A 26885-nucleotide genomic window follows, 5' to 3' on the forward strand; every position below is an offset into this window, starting at 1 on the left:
ATGACATGTTAGGTATCTATTTACTTAGCGTAACATCATCTTTCACATTATACAAAAAAACTGTGCTAAATTGACTGTTTAATACTGTTTTTTTTTTTTAAATTTACTGAAGTGTATTTTTTCCAAAGTAATTTTCTAGCCAAAAAAAAAACCTTGATTTTATCTTGTAAGCAACAGGCCTATCTCGGAAAAGACCTGGTCTTCAAGTGGTTAAAAAGTAACCTTCAAGGCATGCCATGAATGATAACTTCCACAGTTGCTTGTGTACTCAACCGAACTGACAAGCCATCAAATGGCTGGTTTAATAACTGATCACATGTGCAGCACCATAGCAAATGCAGATCAAACTGAAACAACAAGTAAGTTTCAGTGCTTCAACCCCAATCCCACACAACACACATATTATTATTATAATTAATATACTCTGCGCCAACAGTATGCGCAGAGCTTTACAATATGAGGGAAGACAATACAGTTACAATACAGTTCAAAACAGGAGGAACTAGAGGGCCCTGCTCGTTAGAGCTTACAATCTAGAAATATTGTACATAACATCCATAGATTCGATAAAAGATAGAAGGCCAACACCAGAGCATCTTGAAGTAAAAATTGCAGACTTTATTTAAATCCATCAAGACATAAAAGGAATCAATTCCTACAAGAAAAAAGATTGTAGGAATCCTTTTATGTCTTGATGAATTCAAATAAAGGCTGCAATTATTACTTCAAGAGGCTCTGGTGCTGGACATTTATCTTTTGGGACATCACACAGAGGCTAAGATGGCAGCTTCCTTGGCTATAAAGAATAGGAGGGTTTAGTTCTGCTTTAAGTGTGGGTCAGAAAATGATTTCTACTAACAAGTATAACACTGGAATATTTCTTTTTTTAGGAACAGAAGGAGCTGTGTTTGGGCATTCTGTGGAAACACCGCATATAAGAGCAGGACCTTCACAAGACCTCAGGTATATTTGGAAATGACTGAGAAACCAATATATGTTGAAATATGCACAGGAATATTAATTTGTTTCCTAACAGCCAAACCTGTCTACAGCTTTATTTTATGTTTAATATACCCTGTATTGGTATTAGGCAAAGGGTCTGTACAGGTGACTGTTTTTGCTGCCGTGCTTGATGTCATATAGCTCATATATGAGTTATGGTCTGTTTAACCTTTGAGCTATCTATTCTGCCTCAGCTCATGCTGTAAATCACATACTAAATAAATAGAATGCCACATAGTTTAATAAAAAACTGACATGCCAATGATTACAGAGAACATTTATGATAAAGTTTAAGACTTTCTTGGGATGTTTTATATACAGTATATACTGTATATTTACAGTGTATATATATATGTATATATATATATATATATATATATATATATATATATATATATATATATATATATATATATATATATATATATAATACAGTATATACAGCATATCAGTACAATATGGAAGAATTTGCAAATATATCCACATACAAGTTTTAAAATATTGCACAATGTTTTAGGTACTAATTACTAAGAGCTATTTTCATATTTCCTTTGTATCATTATGACTTGGTGTTGATTGAGTGATTGGTAATGTTTATTTTATTTATGCCAAATTCCTAATTTGATTAAAAACTCACATTTTCGGTTAATGCGTATATCATTAACATACTATAAAATACTGGTAATAAACTAAGCACAATGCATCTACATCATTCTCTCTAAGTTTATGTTTAATGATTTATTATTGATTTTTGTTATACTGATTCATTATCCCAAATTACCTATCCCTGTAATTGTGTGGATAATAGAGAAGAATTGTTTTTTTTTTTTTTCAAATCCTACTAGTTAAAATTAAGGTTAGAGTGAGAAAAATATATTATTTGTTCTTTCTTTACTTCACAAGCAGGTTAGCACAGAGGAAGTTCAATTCATTTGAGCTTGTGCTCTCATGTCTTCTTAGAAGCAAGAAAAAATGCTTTTGCACTATTGTGGTGAAGCTCTGCTTGGGGTTACGCACAGCTCATAGATACGTTGGTAAACCATAATAACAGTTAATGCCTCCAGCACTGGTGACTCTGCAGATCAGAAGCCGGATATCTGTTTCAGGTCGCATTACTTTTAGTAACGTTGAATGGCTTTAGTCTCACTGCCTAAGTATGTATTCTCCTCCAGAACTTGAACTTGTTGTTATATTAGTTTTGATAAAATTTCTGTCTTTTTTTTTCTTTACAATCTGCATCCATTTGCAAAGATTTCTCTTAACCTCCTGTCCTGTAAATACGATAGAAAGTTCCAAAATAGAATTATACCCCTCTAAGATAGTTGTCACTGGAGAAACTGTCCATCTTGAAAGATTCACATCTTTTTATGTCTCAGTAGAAAAATAGTTAAAAGTGGGAGCTGCAAATGTAGTTTTCTACTAGATATGAGACCAATGCATCAGGTTTCAATTTAGGGAAAAATACCCTAGACTATGGGTCTTGGGTAGGTTATAAAGGCTGCATTCACATTTGTGCATTGTGGTAATACATGTGTTTTACCAAACATTACCAAATGTTGTGCACTGCCATTCCTTTTTAATGTAAGCCTGAAGCACACATACTGTATGGTGCACCACAGGGAACAAATGTGAACACTCTGCACTGTAGCATACGTCATTTAGAAAAATCGACGCACATGCATTTTTTATGTGTTATGATGCATTAACAGCCCTTTGGCTGTCTTAACACATTGCACATTATTGCACAAAAAACGGTGCTTTAATGCAAAAATGTCAGTGGGCCTTAAGGGTGTGGGTGCTCAACCAAAGGCCAAAAGGTTTGCTTATCTTTACCATTAGATAATAGGAAAGATGAGCAATTAGCAAGATATACCTATGTAAACATATATCATCGGATGAATTGTATATAGAAAAGACTATGGAGAATAGCCACAAGGTGGCGAAGTGTAATGTGCAAAGATGTGCTGAGGTAAATAAATATGTGTATATATACAATATGCAATAGTGATGAAAATAAATAATCAACAGAGTGAATATATAATCAACATTAAATAGATCAATCAATGAATAATATAAAATGGCTCAAAAATCGCGATGGTAAAAATTAGTAAAATAGTGCGGGAAAACCTTAACCGAACAGGGTAAATGTGCAAATATACAGGGGAGTAGTATCCAAAGTGCACCAATAGGTGATAGTACTAAAAATATAAAAAAATATAAAAATATAAGTTCGTGATCAGAAAATTGTGCAAAAGCAATAAATGTGCGGGAAACTTCTTTCCAAAGTGTGACAATAAGTAATGATCAGTCAATTCATATACTAGAATACATCCATAAATAGGTGAGTATACCCAGTGAGATAGGTGGGCAGTGACTTACGGTGACCCCCAAGGTGGGTGACTGGTGAGCTGCAAAGTGGCTACTGATGAAAAACCTACTCACCAGATATACCCACCCCACACAGGGGTATAGAGTGGGTACTGGAGATATGCCTCGCTGGTCTTTACTCTGTGTAGTGGTTCCCTTCCTGGGGGAGAATGGTATGGGGTCCGCGGGGTATCGCAGATATCCTAACGTGGGGTCCAGTAATAGGGTCCTGTTCCAATATGTCCGATGCTCCGTGGAGGGATCTAGTATGGCCACTCACAATTATATGGATGGGAGGGTCATAGGGATTGGAAAGACTCGATAGTGTGATATCGTAGGGGATATTTTATTCAGCAGTATACAATAAATGAATACTCACAATCAATCATATGGTAAACAGCGTGGTATTGGCGTCCCGGAACGCAATGCGTTCCAACTGAAAACCGGAACCGGAAATGACGTGACGGCGCTGTACGCGTTTCGTCATGTGACGTCTTCTGCCTTGACGAAACGCGTACAGCGCCGTCACATCATTTCCGGTTCCGGTTTTCAGTTGGAACGCATTGCGTTCCGGGACGCCAATACCACGCTGTTTACCATATGATTGATTGTGAGTATTCATTTATTGTATACTGCTGAATAAAATATCCCCTACGATATCACACTATCGAGTCTTTCCAATCCCTATGACCCTCCCATCCATATACTTGTGAGTGGCCATACTAGATCCCTCCACGGAGCATCGGACATATTGGAACAGGACCCTATTACTGGACCCCACGTTAGGATATCTGCGATACCCCGCGGACCCCATACCATTCTCCCCCAGGAAGGGAACCACTACACAGAGTAAAGACCAGCGAGGCATATCTCCAGTACCCACTCTATACCCCTGTGTGGGGTGGGTATATCTGGTGAGTAGGTTTTTCATCAGTAGCCACTTTGCAGCTCACCAGTCACCCACCTTGGGGGTCACCGTAAGTCACTGCCCACCTATCTCACTGGGTATACTCACCTATTTATGGATGTATTCTAGTATATGAATTGACTGATCATTACTTATTGTCACACTTTGGAAAGAAGTTTCCCGCACATTTATTGCTTTTGCACAATTTTCTGATCACGAACTTATATTTTTATATTTTTTTATATTTTTAGTACTATCACCTATTGGTGCACTTTGGATACTACTCCCCTGTATATTTGCACATTTACCCTGTTCGGTTAAGGTTTTCCCGCACTATTTTACTAATTTTTACCATCGCGATTTTTGAGCCATTTTATATTATTCATTGATTGATCTATTTAATGTTGATTATATATTCACTCTGTTGATTATTTATTTTCATCACTATTGCATATTGTATATATACACATATTTATTTACCTCAGCACATCTTTGCACATTACACTTCGCCACCTTGTGGCTATTCTCCATAGTCTTTTCTATATACAATTCATCCGATGATATATGTTTACATAGGTATATCTACCTAATTACACTTTATAACATAAGCAGCGCCATCACCTCCATTCTCATCTATTTTATATAGTCTTTTGGCTATAGTTTAAGTGAGGCTGCAGCTTATTAGTACTTATTTATATCCTTTGATTCCTTAGCGCGGATTCTATTATCCTTGAGCAATTAGCAAGGCTTTGCAAGCGAGGCAGAGTGGAGGATCCATGTTGTTTAACATATGCATCAGATCTTCAAAGTATTAAAGTGTATTTAAAGAAAAAAACTTTTGTTTTGTATAAAGAGGGGGGTAGATAAAACATTCCTTGGGCTTTTTTATTTTTTATTTGTGTCCTGTTATGGAGAATTACTTTAATTCTTATGCCATAGATAAACAAAAAGTGAGAGACGATCTTTCCTAAGTAAGGAAAATCTCCTCTCAATTCAGGTACACATTAATAGTTGTTTTCGTTCAACCCAGCAAAGCTGAAAAAAAAAAAGCTGACAGCTCCGGAGGAGCCGCTGTATATACAATGCGATGTTAGTACAGTGATCTCTCCCTGCTGTGGTATGGTGTTCTGACAGGGGGACAACCCACACCGCCAGAACACTCCAGTCAGCGTTCTCAGCCATTGGCTGAGAGCGCTAATCAGGAGCCAATTGGCAGGCCTTTTTTGGTCATGCCCTATCGGCAGAAGCCAGACAGACCGACCGCAGCACACATGGGGTGAATGTTGGTCGGTTTCTATTGAAATGGACGATGCTGCCTGACTTTCGCTCTGTGTGTATTAGGCTTTAGACAGTAGGCATTGAAACAAATGTCCCCACAGCTAGATTTTCCATCTATTTTTTAAGTGATAACTCAAAATGTTGGATTTTATCTCACTTGACAAGGGTCACTAGGACAATAAGACATGGTGAATCTCCCCTCTGGGAACTCAGACAGCAATAAAACCACAACAGATGTTGTAAAACTTCTTACTTCTTATCCAAAACAAAACATAAAAAGTTCTGGCTTTTGATTTTAAAGCTGGATGCACACCTTTGTGTTTTAATAACCTATACATGCATTAGTTTAGTCCATAGTAATGTATTAATAAATTACTAGATCACAAATGCTCATTTATAGTAAGCTTTACTATACTTTAGACATAGCACACCACCACGCACAGATGTGAATGTTTTTTTCTGTGCAATGAGTTACCGTGAAAAATAATTTAAAATGAATATGTTGCCTCAGTGCAATGCTTAAGGCAGGTAAAAGCATTTGTTAGTTCACAAAAATCACAGTAGGTTCTTTTTGTTTGCTAATTTCTGCTTACTACTGGTGCTTTTCTTTTCAAAAGCCTTTTTTTTGTAGTTAGAAAAAAACTTTTTAAGTTTTTAAACAGAAAAAAAAAACAAAAACTTTACACTACCCCAGAAAGTTGTATTCCCTATATGATCTAGTATGAATATGGAGATAGATGAGATCTGTTACTGGTAGACAATAACAAATCTGAACATACCATACACTGTTTACCCGATGAGAAATCTTTCTGTACCAACTAGACATCAGTGTAAAGCTGAAAGGAAATCTTCATTCTAAGCTGATCATTCCAGTAATTTCCACACATTTGGTCATATTTTATGCTTGAAAAAAATAACACTATGAAGAAAGAACTTTTCTTACCGTGAAGGACAAAATGTTTGCTTATCTATTATTCATGACGGTGAGAACAGAAATGTCAGCCTCACACAAACACTGAATTAACTTCTTGTAAGAATGTATTATTTTTCTCCAATTTTAGCATATTGGCAATAGCATGTTATACAGGATACTTAAAGCCATGTTGTACATTAAAACAGATTTGTCTGTTGGCAAAGAATAAAAGGTCATGTGGCTTTGAGGAAAATTAGTCTGATAAAAGACTGATTTGTGTACTTTACACAAACTGATGGTATTCATTAATTCAAACAATCTGTTAAAAATATCAGCTGATCATTAAATGTTTAATGTCAGCATTTTAATCATGAACAATAAAAATCTGTAGAGACTACGGAAACAAGAGTTTTAAGAATGAAGCTGGTCAGAAGGTTAGAAATAAACCTGCATTCACTTCAATCATCCAATAATATACAAGCAAAATCTTTGTTGTTTCTTGCACATGATTGAGTAATCAAAGTGAACATAGTCTTACATTTTTATGGGCCAAAGGAGTAAGTGAACATTAACCACTGGTAAATCAGCTGAATTTACAAATACCTTTTAAGTTGATATGGAAATGTGCTCCCTATTTGTCCCAGTTACTGTTGTTTTTGGGACAGAAGATTTGTCGCTAGAACAAGATGAGAGGAGAAATATTTCAATGGGGACACCTGTTATGTGACAGCTATCTAAGTAGGGAACTTTGAAAGGAATTCCTCTTACTTCCTGTTGTGTTCACAGGATAGGAAGTGAAGGAGTGTGTTCCCAACAGAATTTGAGACGTCAAAAATAAACTCACAAGGCTCTTAACCATTCTGTTCCCTCACTATATTCCTAATCTCTTACATCTCTTTCCCCTTGTCCTTTTTATATTCACTATATTCATAATTTGCTAAAATATATCTATTTTCAGTAAACTGATTTTCTTTATTCTCTGTTGTCCTCCCTTTTGTTTTATTCTATTGCAATACCTAGCATCACTGATTAAAGTGATTGTAAAGTCAGAAGGTATGCATTAAGATAAAAAGCCTTCCATGTTCCGCAGCCTCCCTCAGCCCCCTTACTACTTTTCTGAGCCCACCTCAATCCAGTGATGTTGCAGAAATATCTAGGATGCCCAAGACCCTCCCTCCTGATTGGCTGAGATGGCAGCGCGGCACCTTTGGCTCCCGCTGCTGTCAATAAAATTCAATAAGGCAATCAGGTAAGAGAGGGGTGGGGTTTCGCAGCGGCTCCATGTCTGAATGCACATAGGGAGCTGCAGCTCGACTCGGATGCGCCCAAAGCAAGCTGCTTGTTGTGGGGACACTCAACAGATGGGTGGGCCAGGAGTTCTGAAGAGGGACCCAAAAAAGAGGAGGATCGGGGCTACTCTGTGCAAAACCAACTACAGAGAGCAGGTAAGTTTAACATGTTTGTTATTTTTGAATCCAAAAATGTAGACTTTACAATCACTTTAAGAGCTTAAGTGCTATACCATTCCCAATTTTTCAGGGATGTAGTCCCCCATTGTGAGGAATAACTGGGGTAGCAGTTATACAGTAAGGCATCATGGAATCTACTTTTTTTATGGTAACATTTCTTTGCATAATCAAATTTTAGTAAATAGTCCAAAATATGATTTAAGATGAACTGTCCTTTGACTATATTGGCCCTCTGTGAGAGAAACTAAAGTATTTAGTTAAATTAAATTAAATTAAATTTTGTTAAATTAAAGTATTTAGTATTTAGTGCCATAAAGTTTACTGTCAAAGGCAATGATAGACATGCATTGTGTACATGATGTTTGTATGTTATCTGCATGCTTGCACAGTTGTTTTGGAGTACAAAATGCATTGGTGAGTTAAATGGACTCTAGCAGGGCCCTCTGATTCCTCCTGTAATGAATTGTATTGTAACTGTATTGTCTCCCTTCATGTTGTAAAGCGCTGCACAAACTGTTGGCGCTATATAAATCCTGCATAATAATAATGCAAGTGTTCTTAATTCTACTTAAAATATATCTACATTTTTCTATTCTGGTGGCATCTCAGAATTTTTTTTTTTCCTTATTTTCCTTACTTTGTGTGCCATTGACCATGATAACTAAGACAAATTTGAAAGGGTGAATCTCCCCAGCAGGGGCACAAAGAGCAATACATTTTGACAGAGGTTTTAATGCTTCCCCACTCTATTCAAAACTTTAAAAATGGTCTTGCCTTTGGATATACTTTAGCTTCAACTTGTATGATTGTTTACAGCCACTCTGTAAAGCCCTACATATATACAGTGGGTACGGAAAGTATTCAGACCCCCCTAAATTTTTCACTCTTTGTTATATTGCAGCCATTTGCTAAAATCATTTAGGTTCATTCTTCTTCCTCATGAATGTACACATAGCACCCCATACTGACAGAAAAACACAGAATTGTTGACATTGTTGCAGATTTTTAAAAAAAGAAAAACTGAAATATCACATGGTCCTAAGTATTCAGACCCTTTCTCAGTATTTAGTAGAAGCCCCCTTTTGATCTAATACAGCCAGGAGTCTTTTTGGGAAAGATGCAACAAGTCTTTCACACATGGATTTGGGGATCCTCTGCCATTCCTCCTTGCAGATCCTCTCCAGTACTGGCAGCGTGGCGCCTCCCGCATCACAAACCCCGCAGCCGGCCCGCTCCTATGGCGTGGTGACCGCCTCGGGCATCGAAGCACCCGCTCTGCTCACCCCTCCTCCCCCCACACTGACGATGGCTGACCTCCGAGCAGTAGCAGCCGACATCAAGGACACGCTGGGCTCAGCGATCCAAGACCTGAGAGAGGAGATGAGGAATCTGACCGGCCGGGTGCAGGGGATAGAGACGGTTACAACACAGCATGACAGGGTACTCCGGTCTGTCACACGCGCTGTGGACTCTCACTCCCTGCAGCTCAGGGATCTCCAACGGCACATGGAAGACTTGGACAATAGGGGTAGACGTCACATGGACTCCCCGAATCTGTTGAACCCGACATGGTCGCCCCAGCAGTCACGGGTATCTTCAACACCCTCCTTGACCGCCCCTTGCAGTCCCCCATTGATATGGAGCGCATACATCGTGCGCTACGTCCGAGGGGTAGGGATGATGATCCCCCTAGGGATGTGGTCTGCTGCCTGGTGGATTATAAGCTGAAGGAAGAGATACTCCGCAAGGCCAGGAACAGGGCCAATTTGGAACATGAAGGTGCTGCTATCCACATCTATCAAGATCTCTCCAGCATAACTTTGCAGCATCGAAGGGATCTGCGCCCTCTACTGGAGGCTCTGAGATTGAAGGGGATTCCATATAAGTGGAAGTTCCCCTTCTGCCTGTCAGCCACTGTGCAGGGCCGCACGACCCTCCTAAGGGTCCCGGAGGATCTCCCGCACTTCTGTGCCGCCATGGGACTCCCACTGATAGATGTCCCTAATTGGTACGCCGCCTTCCGAGGGGGACCGCCAGCGGTTTCTGCGCCCAGAGAAGAACCTATGGAGGCTCACGACTCCCGATTCAGGCGTCCTCGTTCACCCTCACCGCTTAGACCCCTTGCGGCCTTGCAGATTCCTTCACTGGTGGGGAGTCCCACGAAGCCACCTCACCAAAGGAAACCCCGTCGGGGGAATTGATGAGTGGGACACTCTGGACCGTCTGGCAAGTATCACCACTATCTGCTCTGTTTTTTCCCTTGCCTTCTCCCTGACTCTCCGTTGTCCATAGGGCTGGCTACACACCCCCTTTAACCATGGAGTCTATGTTTGTTTGTTCTACTATCCCCTGTTTTGGCTGACTCTGACTTATCCTTCCTCTATCCCAAATGATCGAACACATTGCCATGTGGAAGCTCTTCGGCCCTTCACTGACTCAGTGCATCCATCTAACCCGACCCCCTTGTGTCCTGACTGCCCTTCCTTTGTGATCGCTGACCGCAGTTGTCTGCCCACTCATGCCTGCTACAGCCCTGTTGCCCCCCCCCCACCTAGCCCCTCGGGGTTCAGCCGTTTTGATGTATGGACTTTACCCTAGGGCATCCGCAAATATTACACCCCCATTGTGCCTTAACTATTATTGCTCTCTGTTGGCCAGTAACCACCTTGCCTCGATTGGACTTCAGCCCACCGCTCTGCCATCCCGTCACTACTGCCTAGTGGTCTCGGGCCCCACGGGCTGTTTGACTGTTGCGGTGCTATTCCTGAGTTGGGCCTTCCTAGGCTGGGTGGGGGGGTGGGGGAGATAGAGTCATAGTTTTTGCTGGGTTGCCAGGTTTATCATGCACGGGAGGGCTGTAGGTAAAGACAACAATAATGGCAGTAGTATTATTGTTAAGCATATTGTTTATTGCATCTGAGGTTGTTATTCCTGCTGCTGCTAACTCTAGTGGTCGCGTGGACTCACCACGGATGTGCGGGACGGGTTTTGTCTATTCTGGGCAGGCCCGGCCCGCCCCCGGGGAGCCGACGCGACCCCACTTATATACTGTGTGCTAAGAGGTTGGATACCATGATTTGTGCCTACATTTCTTCGTTTGTTATTGAACTGTTATAGTTGCAAGTTGTAGGGCGCCCACTCTTCCCGGGGACGGACGTTTACCGGGAATGGTGGTCATGCCCTGCCCCAATTGTAGTCTCCATGTGTGGGGTGTGCCTTGTAAGCCCACTCCCGGCCTTGTGCCTGGGGACGCCGGCCCCTCAAATCCGGCGTCCCCAGGTGTGATCCGTTGCCTCTCAAACTTTATGTTCCCCACTGTAGTGGTTGTACTGTATACCCCGTGCCATGTGTATTATTAACGCACAAATTTCCCGAGTCCCTTCCCCCTCTCCCTATGGGCACATGCTCCTCAACCCTTGTTTTTTGCTATCCCCATTGGCTCTCCCCAGGTTGTCGCCCTTTTTTTTCTGTCCGTCGGTGGGGCGCACGGTCGGTTGGTTCCTGTTTCTACCCTTCTTTTTTTTTTTTCACCCGAGTGTGGAAACAGGGTCCCACGTGTGCCCTCCAGGTTGGGTTTTATCCAACCCCCATAGTGTCTCACAGTTGATTGCATCTGTCTAAATTCGCACTCTTCACTAGCACTTCTACACTACCTTCCATTTCACTGTATCCGTGCTTGGCAGGTAGGCGGGTCCTCCTGCCACCGGATCGCTCACAAACCTTCTCTTTTCCCGCCCCTTCCTCTGCCCACTCTTACCCCCCGCCTTACCCTTTTCTTCGCCCCTCCCTCTTTATTCTTTTCTTTTCCTCTTCCTCTTCTCTTCACCCTTTCTGCCCTTTCCCCCTCCCCCTCTCCCCCATCCCCTTCTCGCCAACCAGTATGCTTACCCGCCCTGGGCGGCGTGTGGCGCACTCCTCCGGGATGGACGCACCAGACTCACGCCTGACAATTCTTTCCCTTAATGTCAGGGGCCTGAACGTTCCCGAGCGTAGATCTAAGCTCTTGCTATCTGCCCGACAGGCTAAAGCGGATGTGGTGTTTCTGCAGGAAACCCATTTCCGCTCGGATAAGATTCCACGCCTGCACGACCGTTTCTACCCGACGGTTTACCATTCAACAACAGGCATTTCTTAGTCGAGGGGGGTCTCTATCCTCATTTCTAAAAACTGCCCGTGGACTCTACATGACTCAGTCTCGGACCAGGAGGGGCGCTTTCTTTTTATTACGGGCTCCATCCGTGGTCAAACTTTCACATTCGCGAACATTTACGCCCCAAACAAACGCCTTGTACCTTTTTTTCTTCGTTTGACCGAATTTCAGGCAGGTACTCTGGTAGTGGGGGGAGATTTCAACGTAGCCCTGTCCCCCCTCTTGGATGTTTCCTCGGGCTCCTCTTCCCTACCGTACACCGCCTTGCAAGCAATTAAGACCCTACTCAGAGACCTCTTGTTACATGACACATGGAGAACGCTGCACCCGGACACCAAGGACTTCACATACTTCTCACACCCACATAATAAATACTCTAGGATTGACTACCTCTTTATCTCACAGGCTGCCCTCTCTTCCTTACTCTCTGCATCCATTGATCCTATGTTTCTGTCCGACCACCACCCTATTGCCATCTCCCTGTCCCTAAGGCCCGACCCAGGTCGATCCCGCTCCTGGCGTCTGGACAACTCCCTACTGTCCGATCCGGTATATGTCGCGGAGCTGACTTCTGCTCTACGAGAGTACTTCACCTGTAACGCTACACCTGACGTGACCCCTGCCACGTTGTGGGCGGCCCACAAGTGCACCATTAGGGGCGTATTTGTTGCCTTAGCCGCAAAACGCAATAAGGAACGCCGTGCCCACATCGCTACCCTTACCAAGCGCATCCACTCCCTGGAACGCGCGCATAAACTCACTTTGGCCTCACACACCTTGACTGAACTGACCCAGACCCGTCAAGACCTCCTCACTGAAATGGGCTTCATAACACAACGCAAGTTCGCACTACAACAACGACTGTTCTATGACTGCGGCAACAAATCGGGCAGACTCCTGGCCAGAGCACTTCAGGCACGACGGGCGGCGAGGACGATCCACTCGATTACGGACCCGCGTGACGGGAAGGTCACTTCCACCGCTGATATTATCCACCAATTCCTCTCCTACTACCGTGCATTGTACAATCTGGGCGCCCCTGACCCCGAAGCCTCCCCCCCGATAGAGCCACAAACATTAAGGCATTCCTGCAGAAATAAACAGGCAAAAAATTTGGGGGAGCATACCCATGTATTTCTAAAGCTGCTGCAGCTATGAACCAAAAGACATGTATATTAAAAAAGAATAGCGCGCAAATGCAAAAGAAATAACTACCAAATCTGAAGACAATCCATAAATAAAAATGGGGGTTTGGTCCCACCATATGGCCATATCGTGCTCAAGCCCACTACTGCGTCAAAGTACCCCATTATCAGTGGGTCCTACACTATCCATGAAAAAGAGATGAATCCAGCCTTTCTAACCCTTGGAGATAATACTCCTTGCTGGGAAGGATGTGCAAATGCACTACAGGGGACTCCTCCTATATCCACTTGATGGTGGACACTGATTGAGTACAGGTGTGTGTGGGGGGGGGTGGGGAGGGTTGCTCAACCTCGATAGTCTGGTCAGACCGAATACATAATAAACAGGCAAAAAATTTGGGGGAGCATACCCATGTATTTCTAAAGCTGCTGCAGCTATGAACCAAAAGACATGTATATTAAAAAAGAATAGCGCGCAAATGCAAAAGAAATAACTACCAAATCTGAAGACAATCCATAAATAAAAATGGGGGTTTTCCTGCAGAAATACTCCCCTCCCCCCCTTTCACCAGAAGCCCTGGCGGAACTTGATGCTCCCCTCGCCTCCTCTGAGTTGCAGTTTGCACTCAAACAACTTAAGCCAGGGAAGTGCCCGGGTCCGGATGGCCTGACGGTGGGATACTACAGGACCTTCGGGGATATCCTAATATCCCCTATGCTGGCCGCCTTTAATTCCTTTTCTGATTCCTCGACTTTGCACCCAGATTACTTAGAAGCCCACATCACCGTCATTCCTAAACCCGGTAAGGACGCTTCCTTGGTTTCCAATTATAGGCCAATCTCCCTCCTCAAAGTGGACATCAAGTTATACGCCAAGGTGCTGGCGAATCGCCTTCTACCCCACATTACCGAGGTCATCGCACTCGACCAGGCCTGGGATAACACTCTCAAGGCCCTCAGCATCCACCACTGGCTGACGTCCTCCAGTACGCCTGGGTTCTTTCTCTCACTCGACGCGGAGAAGGCGTTCAACAGGGTTGCCTGGGACTACATGACTGCAGCATTGGAGTCTCTGGGCATCGCCGGCCGCAAGTTGAATTTTATACAGGCCCTTTACTCGTCACCCTTGGCTAGGGTACGGGTCAACGGAGGCCTGTCGGACGCCTTCTCCGTGTCGAATGGGTCCCGACAGGGATGTCCCCTTTCCCCTCTGATATACATTATCACCCTCGAACCCCTTCTCCGCCGCATTAACTCCAATCCCGATATTAACGGAATAACAATAGCCCATAAAACCTATAAGTTGGCGGCTTTCGCCAAAGACATTTTGTTGTTTTTGACCAACCCCGCTGTCTCCCTACCCAACCTTCTTCGGGATCTTGACGCTTTTCGTCTTATATCCAATCTTAAAATAAATTACGCGAAATCAGAGGCCCTAAATATATCCCTCCCACCCGGCAAGGTGCAATTCTGTAAGGATAACTTCCCATTTCGTTGGGAACCCTCTGCTATCACATACCTGGGCATCCAAATCCCAGCAACTCTTGCTGACCTGTACTCGCGCAATTACCTGCCACTATTGCAATCTATAAAAGTTGACCTCTCCAAATGGGAATCTGGCTCCTTCTCCTGGTTCGGCAGGATCGCGGTGGTCAAAATGAATGTCCTTCCCAGACTCCTCTATACTATTCAGGCCGTCCCTTTAAAACTCCCCCCAGCGTTTTTTCGTTCGTATCGATCTGCATGCACGTCCTTCATCTGGCGCTCGAGGCGCCCCAGACTTTCCTGGGACGTCCTGACTGCTCTGAAGGCAGTGGGTGGCCTGGGCCTGCCACACCTACAGAAGTACTACTGGTCCTGCCATCTGGCGAGGGTGGTAGACTGGCATAAACATCGTCATGTCAAAGCTTGGGTCACGTTGGAGGAATCCTTCTCCCCCACCCCCATACAACACCTGCCCTGGATCTCACCCACATCCTTCCCGACATCGTGCTACAAGCACCCGGCCATCAACCCCACGATCACGATTTTTCGCAAGCTATGTAAAACCTTGCACTTGGCCTCATCACCTGGCCCTATGGTACCCCTTATTCACAACCCGGACTTCCCTCCGGGCCTTTCCTTCCTTCCCCCGCTGGGCTCTGTTTCCGACGCCCCATGCAGGGCCGAACACTGCTTTCAAGAGGGCAAGTTGCTCTCCCATCCAGAATGGGCGCAGAAATATCCGGACTTCAGACTGCGTTTCTTCAACTACTTGCAGCTCAGAGACTTCCTGCTTTGTACCCCTGATACTTCCTGCTGGTCTAGAGCCCTCGTCCCCTTTGAGACCCTATGCGGATCATCGGACCCACAGTGGCATCTTATCTCCCTACTGTACTCCCTCCTCTCCTTGCAATTACCGCCTCGCCTTGTCCGGTTACGGGCTCAATGGGAGGAGATCTCGGCCAAAACCTTGTCGGATGATGACTGGGAACGTATTTTCTTTCACATCCACAAGGGTTCCAGGAACGTCCTCACGCAGGAGACTGGTTTTAAAATCTTCGCACACTTGTACAGGATGCCCGAACTTTTACATAAAATTTCGGCCGACCTCCCCTCCCTTTGCTGGCGTTGTCAACTTCATACAGGTTCTCTCCTGCATATCTGGTGGGAATGCCCTCGGATCCAGCCTTTCTGGAAGACGATACACGCCCTCATATCCCGTATCACCACCTTTACACCGGACCTCAGCCCGGCGCAATTCCTCCTGCATCATTCCTTCCTTCCCCAACGGACGTATAGGAGGTCCTTGGTCTTTCATTTGATCTCTGCCGCCAACATGTGCATCCCATGCCTCTGGCTGTCTCCTTCCCCACCCACTGTGGCTGACTGGCTGCGGAGGGTGGGAAGGATCTCCCGTATGGAAGATCTCACCTTTCAAGCCCTTGACACCCCCTCCAAATTTTACGACATGTGGGCCCCGTGGATTGATTTTGCTGCATCGGATGACTACAGTCGCCTGATGAACACATAGTCTGCTCTGTACTTACCACACCCTGCTTGCATCTCGGTCGTCCTCCGGAGGAGTGCGTCCACACTCCTCTCTTCCTTCCTTCCCCGTTTCCTGTTTCCCTTATACTCTCCACTCTTACCTTGCTTTCTCTACCCTCCTATCCCCTCTTTTTCTGCCACTGCTCCCTTCACATGTTGTCTCACGACGCTCCTGGCGCATGCCACCCCCATCTCTCTTTCCATAATCTCCCTTCCCCCCTACCTCCTGTTACCTACCGTACCCATGCTTAGCGAGGGCCAGTCCATACGCGTGTGTGGACGGTGCTCCTCTGGTTCTGGACACAGCGTGTTCCCCTTGGGGGTGTCCGTTCCGGGGGTGCTCCTTCCAAGACTGCCACCTTCTTGCCTCTTGACCGCCCCATCCATATATCCCCAGTTAGAGGGGTCGGAATTCTTTCCCTTCCTCATTACTGCCCTACCCAGTAGATTCCTGATACCCCGTATGATAAAACTTAACCTCGGTACACACTGGTTTGGGCCCATGTGGCTGGGGTTTATACATGAGCCGCATCGGCCCTCCAAATCTGCATTGTTATACTGAATCCCTTGCCATATATTCTACTTGGCAGGGTCAATATTGACTTGTTTATATCTCAGTACTTATCACAGATGGCATCTTTCTGCTCCTAGATATGGTCTATGGTGCTTTTGGATGTGTGCTATTATTTGTATTTGTAACTGCTTACTGTGCTATAATGTCATCACTTGTTATTGTTCATTTTTATTCTTCTCAATAAAACGTTTATTAAAAAAAAAAAAAAAAAGTCAGGGCTCTGGCTGGACCATTCAAGAACAGTCACGGAGTTGTTGTGAAGCCACTCCTTCCTTATTTTAGCTGTGTGCTTAGGGTCATTGTCTTGTTGGAAGGTAAACCTTCGGCCCAGTCTGAGGTCCAGAGCACTCTGGAGAAGTTTTTTGTCCAGGATATCCCTGTACTTGGCCGCATTCATCTTTCCCTCGATTGCAACCAGTCGTCCTGTCCCTGCAGCTGAAAAACACCCCCACAGCATGATGCTGCCACCACCATGCTTCACTGTTGGGACTGTATTGGACAGGTGATGAGCAGTGCCTGGTTTTCTCCACACATACCGCTTAGATTTAAGGCCAAAAAGTAATATTTTGGTCTCATCAGACCAGAGAATCTTATTTCTCACCATCTTGGAGTCCTTCAGGTGTTTTTTAGCAAACTCCATGCGGGCTTTCATGTGTCTTAAACTGAGGAGAGGCTTCCGTCAGGCCACTCTGCCATAAAGCCCCGACTGGTGGAGGGCTGCAGTGATGGTTGACTTTCTACAACTTTCTCCCATCTCCTGACTGCATCTCTGGAGCTCAGCCACAGTGATCTTTGGGTTCTTCTTTACCTCTCTCACCAAGGCTCTTCTCCCCCGATAGCTCAGTTTGGCCGGACGGCCAGCTCTAGGAAGGGTTCTGGTCATCCCAAACGTCTTCCATTTGAGGATTATGGAGGCCACTGTGCTCTTAGGAACCTTAAGTGCAGCAGAAATCTTTTTGTAACCTTGGCCAGATCTGTGCCTTGCCACAATTCTGTCTCTGAGCTCTTCAGGCAGTTCCTTTGACCTCATGATTCTCATTTGCTCTGACATGCATTGTGATCTGGAAGGTCTTATATAGACAGGTGTGTGGCTTTCCTAATCAAGTCCAATCAGTATAATCAAACACAGCTGGACTCAAATGAAGGTGTAGAACCATCTCAAGGATGATCAGAAGAAATGGAAAGCACCTGAGTTAAATATATGAGTGTCGCAGCAAAGGGTCTGAATACTTAGGACCATGTGATATTTCAGTTTTTCTTTTTTAATAAATCTGCAACAATGTCAACAATTCTGTGTTTTTCTGTCAGTATGGGGTGCTATGTGTACATTCATGAGGAAGAAGAATGAACCTAAATGATTTTAGCAAATGGCTGCAATATAACAAAGAGTGAAAAATTTAAGGGGGTCTGAATACTTTCCGTACCCACTGTACATATGTACTCTGTAAAACAGTGAGGAACTTGTCCCTACATAAATATAGAAAATTTACTTTTCGATTAGTCTTCACAATGTTGTTAATAAATAGTTAATCTGCTGGATTTTTGCTAAGGTTTTGTTTCAGGCTGCAGGGGAAATGATAATAACATTGCCCTACATAGGTTCTGTGTGTTCCTTAGGGACATTTTTGCTTCCTTGCATCATTATTTTAGTTATAGTGGCATGTCAGAGAGGAACGGACGGCTCTAGAGCTCTGTTCACATCACAATATCTAAAAACATTCCTAAAGAAAATTATCATTTTCAGCTTTTGAATGAACACATGGATGAATTCACCCTGCATAATAGATTTCTCCCCTAAGAATATGTTCTGAATGCAGGTCATACAGGATTTTGTCATTTAGCAGTATGCTATAAAACAATTTGGCGACAAGGTGTTTTTGTTCTCTGCTTAATAAGCATTGCCTTCTATACTAAGTTTAATTATGCATGATGTATTAACCAGTGAATTTAAATCAGAATGCCCTTTGTTTATTTATTTATTTATTTATTTTATTTTTTTAAGCTGATTTTTATTAAAAAAAAATAAATGTATCTAAAAGTTAAACATAAATTAATTCTTTACATCGTTTTAATTAAGTTTAAACATTTTGTTGGGCATATTGCCTTTTTCAAAAAATCTGTAAAAAAAGTTAAATCTAAAGCACTAAGAGCAGCACCTCATAGCGATTGGAAATTTGATCTAAACTCATTTTATTAAAATAAACTGATGTATATTTTGTTGCTCTGGGTTTATTTCAGTGTAAATAAGTATTTGTTTTCCATATAGGAAGCCTCACCTTTTTTCAGACTTAATTGTGGTGCAAATTTTTTGAGAATGATCAACTATAATTATAAGATTTGGGATTGGATGGTTAAGCGCTGCGCAAACTGTTGGCGCTATATAAATCCTGTATAATAATAATAATAATAAAAAGTGCTTATCTAGGTTCAGGTTGTCTGTCTGAACCCTGTGGAGGCAGCAGAGCTCTTGAAGATGTTCATGGAAAAGATGGTGCAGGGTCAAGGCTGTGGCACATAAGCAGTGGATCCCAGCAGGACAATGCTAGATTTGCTGGGCAGGTATACTGTATATCTGATCTAAGGACAACTATGGATAACAAGTAAGAGGGGAGAAAAAAAGCCAGATGAAGTGAAACTAAAGTTCTCTTTAAACCTTTCTTAACCTTAAATGTGAAACATTTATGGAAAATGATCTATAAATATAGATTTTTGAAAGGTCCACCTACTCCATTCATAGATTCTGTTTCATTCATAGAAGCTGTAGTATGGCTTCTATAAATGGAAAAGCTTGGTGGATGGGCATAGTAAGGCTCTTCTGATGAGAGCCTATGACAGCCCCTTAATTAACGACCACTGCACCAATGGACAGGGGATTGAGAGGCCTGGATAGAGGAGGATTTCTACTAACAGAAGATGATTCAGCACAAGGGAAACGTCATACTTACTGAAAGTTATGGCCCTTGTGCTGATTTTTCTGCTTTTTTGTTTAAACTACACTTAGACTTCAACTCTTCATATATATATATATATATATATACTGTATATATATTGCATCTTTAAACTAAGAAATGCAAAAAATGTGCTTCAAAGGTCTATGGGATTATCTGCTACTATATTGTATGCATTAATATTCTCTGTACATATTATTTCTTCCAGAGATGTAGAAAGTAAAATGACATGCGCTAAAGTAAAAAACGCAAATGTGCTAAAAAGAGTTTAGATTTGTGAGAGGTGGAGAGCTTCTACTAGTTCATGAATGTGTAGTTAATTTGGTTAAGTTACAAAATTAAACCTAGGTTGTCAGATAATATACAGCTTAAAACATCAAATTATTATGAACACAATTTCATGAATAATATACATAGCAGAAAAGTAACTAGTGACTATTTTTAAAACCTGCTGTCATTCTAGTAACTGGAGGACTAACCTATTATGTAAAGGATCAGCCAAAACCAGTAGTGCCCAATTGCGATTCCACATTTTCCACTAGTGCATCCCATGTTATTATGAACTGGTATCATGATCCTATCATGATTTGGTAGATTTTTTATATATTGCCTTTTGTTTTGAGAGGCTCTTTGGGATCCAGTGGATCTTTTGTACATGCATTATTTGCGTATTGAACACATGTTCTTTGATACAATTTTGTATGTCTTTATAAATAAATTATATATTTTTATATATAATATTGCTGTATGTATTTTCATCAGGATCAATACCCACCATTAGCCTACAAAGTCCCAATACCATTTGAGAGACTGAGAGAACCCAATACGCTGTGGGATCCTCTCATCCCTCTCTTCTCTTTTCCCAGTAGTGCCCAATACTTTTATAAGGACCTGTGTCAATGTGCTTTTGTTCACTCAAAATGGGTTTTGCATTATCATATAAGTCTATGCAAAACCTGCTTAACGCAGATTAAAAGCAGAGCAGAAAGAGGGCAATTGCAGTTCAAATGCATCTGCCTATGAATCCTGAATGATCTCAGGAGCATCTAAATCTGATGTCAAACTGCCATCAACTCAAGCCCAAAGCCTGCTGAAACAGGCCCTAATACATTTGTTTGAACTATGTAACTGAAAGGAAAAACTCATGAATGTGGAAAGAGCGATTTCAGCCTCTTGTCCAATAAGTCTGTGCTGACCAGATTTACCTTCATGCTCCAGTTTTTATGACTGGCATTGCAGTAAACCAGGGGCTGACCGGCAACTTTGGCCAAGGGGGCAAGTAAAACCCAGAGGCCCATGATGGAGCAACTCGGCCCCCCTCCCACTCTCCCTCTTCCCTGCCTCCTCCCAACTCCTACCTGCCATTTTAATCACCTGTGTAAATTACCCTTTCACAGCTACAGCCGTTTTTCAAATTTTTGCACACATGTTTAAAAAAAATAATTTTAGGCCTGATGATTATGCAAAACCCCCAAACATTATATATTTTCTGAAAGCAGACACCACAGACAACAAAATAATGGTAGTTCCAATTTTTATGTCACACGTTATTACTGCAAAATTTAATTAAAAAACACACTAAAGTGAATCTTATGGCAAACAAACACAATTTTATGGCAAACAAAGTGCACATGGCCTGAAAGCATTGTGATAGTCTGACTGAGTCCTGGCTTCTTCTACCCAGAAAGGGCAAAGGCCGCCACCTCCCTCGCTTTGGACAGGGCAAGCCACCGAATGGCTGGACCAGAGAGGACATGCCAGGCAGCAGCCACCCACCCACAGCAGGGTGCCAGCCAGCAGTCACCCACCCACAGCAGGGTGCCAGCCAGCTACCCACCCGCAGCAGGGTGCCAGCCAGCCAGCCACCCACAGCAGGGTGCCAACCAGCCAGCCACCCACCCCCAGCAGGGTGCAAGCCAGCCACCCACAGCAGGGTGCCAACCAGCCACCCACCCCCAGCAGGGTGCCAGCCAGACACCCACAGCAGGGTGCCAGCCAGCCACCCACCCACAGCAGGGTGCCAGCCAGTAGACATGTGCAGTTCATTTCATTCCGAATTGAAATTCAGACGAATTTTGTTTTTAGAAATTTGTATGTATCCAAATTTTCAAATTACAATAGTAAAGAATTTAAACGATTCCGACAGAATAACGGGAAAAAATTTGGCCGAAATTTGAATTCGAAACAATTTAAATCATTTTTGAATCAATTTCGAATAGTTTTCGAATTCAAAAAGTTTTCAAATTCGAATTCGAAAAGAATTTCAAATGTATTAATATATACAGTATATGTATTAATATCTATCTATCTATCTATCTATCTATCTATCTATCTATCTATCTATCTATCTATCTATCTATCTATCTATCTATCTATCTATCGATATATATATATATATATATATACAGTGCCTTGCGAAAGTATTCGCCCCCCCCCCCCCCCTTGAACTTTTCGACCTTTTGCCACATTTCAGGCTTCAAATATATAGATATAAAACTGTAATTTTTTTGTGAAGAATCAACAACAAGTGGGACACAATCATGAAGTGGAATTTAATTTATTGGATATTTCAAACGTTTTTAACAAATAAAAAACTGAAAAATTGGGCGTGCAAAATTATTCAGCCCCCTTAAGTTAATACTTTGTAGCGCCACCTTTTGCTGCGATTACAGCTGTAAGTCGCTTGGGGTATGTCTCTATCAGTTTTGCACATCGAGAGACTGAAATGTTTGCCCATTCCTCCTTGCAAAACAGCTCAAGCTCAGTGAGGTTGGATGGAGAGCGTTTGTGAACAGCAGTTTTCAGTTCTTTCCACAGATTCTCGATTGGATTCAGGTCTGGACTTTGACTTGGCCATTCTAACACCTGGATATGTTTATTTGTGAGCCATTCGATTGTAGATTTTGCTTTATGTTTTGGATCATTGTCTTATTGGAAGACAAATCTCTGTCCCAGTCTCAGGTCTTTTGCAGACTCCATCAGGTTTTCTTCCATCTTCCCATCAATTTTAACCATCTTCCCTGTCCCTGCTGAAGAAAAGCAGGCCCAAACCATGAAGCTGCCACCACCATGTTTAACAGTGGGGATGGTGTGTTCCCTGTTCTTCATGATGCTCTCTGTGCTTTAAACGGACCTCTGAGACTATCACAGTGCGGGAGCATTTATACGGATTGATTACACACAGGTGGATTCTATTTATCATCATTAGTCATTTAGGTCAACATTGGATCATTCAGAGATCCTCACTGAACTTCTGGAGAGAGTTTGCTGCACTGAAAGTAAATGGGCTGAATAATTTTGCACGCCCAATTTTTCAGTTTTTTATTTGCTAAAAAAGTTTGAAATATCCAATAACTTTCGTTCCACTTCATGATTGTGTCCCACTTGTTGATTCTTCACAAAAAATACAGTTTTATATCTTTATGTTTGAAGCCTGAAATGTGGCAAAAGGTCGAAAAGTTCAAGGGGGCTGAATACTTTCGCAAGGCACTGTATATATAATATATATAAATATATATATATATATATATATATATATATATATATATATATATATATATATATATATATATATATATATATATATAGAGAGAGAGAGAGAGAGAGAGAGATAGATATATGATAGATAGAGAGATAGATAGATAGATAGATAGATAGATAGATAGATAGATAGATAGATAGATAGATAGATAGATAGATAGATAGATAGATAGATAGATAGATAGATAGATAGATAGATAGATAGATAGATAGATAGATAGATAGATGGATAGATAGATAGATAGATAGATAGATAGATAGATAGATAGATAGATAGATAGATAGATAGATAGATAGATAGATAGATAGATAGATAGATAGATAGATAGATAGATAGATAGATAGATAGATAGATAGATAGATAGATAGATAGATAGATAGATAGATAGATAGATAGATAGATAGATAGATAGATAGATAGATAGATAGATAGATAGATAGATAGATAGATAGATAGATAGATAGATAGATAGATAGATAGATAGATAGATAGATAGATAGATAGATAGATAGATAGATAGATAGATAGATAGATAGATAGATAGATAGATAGATAGATAGATAGATAGATAGATAGATAGATAGATAGATAGATAGATAGATAGATAGATAGATAGATAGATAGATAGATAGAAATAAGAATTTACAACCACTTTAACCTACAAAGCTATTTGGAATATAGGAAGGGGGTTATTGTATTGCAATTGGCCACTGATGCATTAGTGACCAATGGCAGTTATTTAACCTCTTCATGCTGCATTAGTGGCAGTGAAACCAGTGTCAGTGCTAATTATACCCTTTATGCTGCAGCATGAAGGGGTTAATGAACACTTACACCGCTGCCACAAATGCAGCACAAAGGGGTTAATTAATTGCCACTGGACACTAATGCATGAGTGACCAACTGCAATACAGTAACCCCCTTCCATGCTGCATATTCCAAACAGCATTGTAGATTAATTAACCACCCCCCCCCCCCAAAAAAAAAAAAACAAAAAAAAAAAACAATTAACCACTTCAGTAAGATCAGACAAAGCAGTGCAGCAATGTTATCAAACTCTGCTCACCCATGAAGGTGGATGCTGCCTGCAGGTCGCAGCAGCAGCACTTCTCCCGCCTCCCAGCCTCTGAATGACGTCAAGACGGGCGGGGTCTAGGAAGCTCCTTTCTGGCGGAGATCCCTGACAGGGAAGTGACTGTGTTGATGGCACACTTGCTGGCCGGGTGCAGAATCGCACTTGAAACGTTTACCACTCCGCTGCAGCTCTAGAAGCACAGCACTGTGTAGTGGCTCATGGCGGCTGTATACAGTGTCTGGTCGCTCATTAATCCAGCCCTGAATATGGCTCTTTTACCAGGCATCAGAGCTGTCCGAAGGGCGGTTGCTACCCTGCCCCCTGGCCCAGTCTGCCCCTGCAGTGAACTTAAAGGAAAGTACTTGAACCAGGGGTCAAGAGAAGATGAGGAAATTGGTAGTTACAAGGACTTCTTAGTCAGTCATAATTTCTGCCCAAGGAGAAGGCTCTTATTGGCCTTATAGTGATTGTAAACAATCCCCTTGTAAAACAACCTATTCAGTTTAAAATAGAAATGAAAGGCAAAACAATTTTGTATAGAAAATAAAAAAACATTATAAATACCTTGTTTTCCATTTTTTATAAATGATAACATTCCATCTGATCTCAGCTGGGGGGAGGAGAGGCAGCAGCACACTGTGCTTGCCAGTAATGGCTGTGCAGCAAGGGGGGGGGGGGGTGTCAGGACAAGCCTGATCATTGGAGGAGAGTACACTGAGTTCCCAACATAGCTAGAGAAGTGACTATGTTGTGCTCTCATGCGTAGTGTGGTCAGTTTTTAATAGAAACGCAGAGGGACTGACAGGAACACCGGGGATTTAACATAAAGGAAGCAATGCAAAGAGAACAGGATCCTTTCTCATAGTACATGGTACAGCAGGTACATTTCAGGAATATAAAGTGTTGGTGTAACAAATGCTTTAAAAGGTCACTTTATGTGGGTGACAATAAAATGTCAAGCCTGTTCATCTGAACATGGTGTGCTGGTGGTATCTTGCTCCCAATCACACAGGGGCAAGGACAAAAATTATACTCATTTAGCAATTAGGTATATCCCTTGAATGAGTTTTAGTGTAAAGTTTTTATGTTTGACTGCAGCAACCCTGTAAGATGGTTGTTTATTTTCTTCTTTCTAATACAAACTTGAAGCAAATTCAATTTAAAGATCACTTTAGTCATTACAACAACAGTATCCCCAAATATCTGCAATAGTAATCCATCATTTTCATGTATTAATATAACATTCTTAATCTTATTTATTTTCCTGCTGTCTGCAAATGATGTATGATAACATTATCAAAACTTTTTAAGGAGCTTGTTTGCCTGCCAAAGGATTTGTAATTCTGTCCATCCATTCTTAACAGTTACAAACCCTCTCACACAGCAAAGTCAGGTTTATGAGACCACTAACAGGTAAAGAATGCACCGATGTCCTCTCTTCAACCCCAGCCTTCTGTCTGGACATTTACAGGTCAACAGCAGACTAATGAAGTCACGTGCCTGCTCCCTCTCTTTCTATTAACCACTTTAGCCCCAGAGGATTTGCGATTCGGCACTGCTTTACTTTGATGGACAATTAGGCCAATTTGTTTTCTGCTACATATTTTTGGTAAAAAAAAATCGCAATAAGCGTATTTTGATTGGTTTGCGCAAAAGTTATTGCGTTTACTAACTACGGGAAAGATTCATGTCATTTTTATTGTTTTTTTTTTTCTAGTAATGGCGGCGATCTGCGATTTTTTTTGTGGGACATTTCGGCAGACAGATTGGACCCCTAACTGACAATTTTGACACTTTTGGGGGTACCAGTGACATCACTACAGTAATCAGTGCTAAAAATATGCACTGTTACTGTAAAAATGACACTGGCAGGGAAGGTGTTAACAGTATGTGTGATCAAGGGGTTATATGTGTCCCTAGGGGCGTGATTCTAACTGCCTGTGAAGTAATCACAGAGACATGCGATCCTATATAGCAGGATCACATAGCCTCTGTGATCACTTCAGGGAGAATGACAGACGGCTGTGTTTACCTCAGCCGTCTGTCCTTCTCTCACAGCTGCGGGAGATCACGAGTGGCTGGTAGCCATTGGAAAAGCCGGTCACACGCACTGGCTCCCCAGCTAACGAGCGGGGGCGCGCGCCCCCTAGAGTCTCCTGAGCGAGCAATGTAGTATTACGTTGCTTTGCCCAGGAGCGGCTGCTTGCCGCAGTAAAACTGTGGTGGGCGGTCGTTATGTGGTTAAACATGTTTCTTGTATGAAAAGTGTGCATTTCAGGTCATGCATCTGCATAGCTGTCAAATTGGGAGCAGCAGCTAGATGTGATTGACAAAAACACCCATCTACATAAGCTCTAACACATTCATCAATCATGCAAATCATCAATTACTAGTATGACACATGCACATCCATACACTCCTATTTATTTCAGGTACTTTGATTGACACTAGGCTGTTGCAGAAATCATGGTCCATGTCTCACCATG

The 26885-nt window shown here is 42.3% G+C and overlaps 1 protein-coding gene across 3 annotated transcripts in view; it reads left to right on the forward strand.

Annotated features, from left to right (window-relative positions):
- SGCZ (sarcoglycan zeta) overlaps nt 1-26885 on the forward strand; it is a 1591429-nt gene that overhangs the window by 1518970 nt on the left and 45574 nt on the right. For all 3 annotated transcript variants that reach the window (XM_082244044.1, XM_082244043.1, XM_082244045.1), the window contains one exon: nt 891-963. In XM_082244044.1, the coding sequence (XP_082100170.1) occupies nt 891-963 (73 nt within the window). The remainder of the gene's footprint in view (nt 1-890; nt 964-26885) is intronic.

This window comes from Pelophylax lessonae, assembly GCF_965119305.1.
Source record: "Pelophylax lessonae genome assembly, chromosome: 1".
Lineage (NCBI taxonomy): Eukaryota > Metazoa > Chordata > Amphibia > Anura > Ranidae > Pelophylax > Pelophylax lessonae.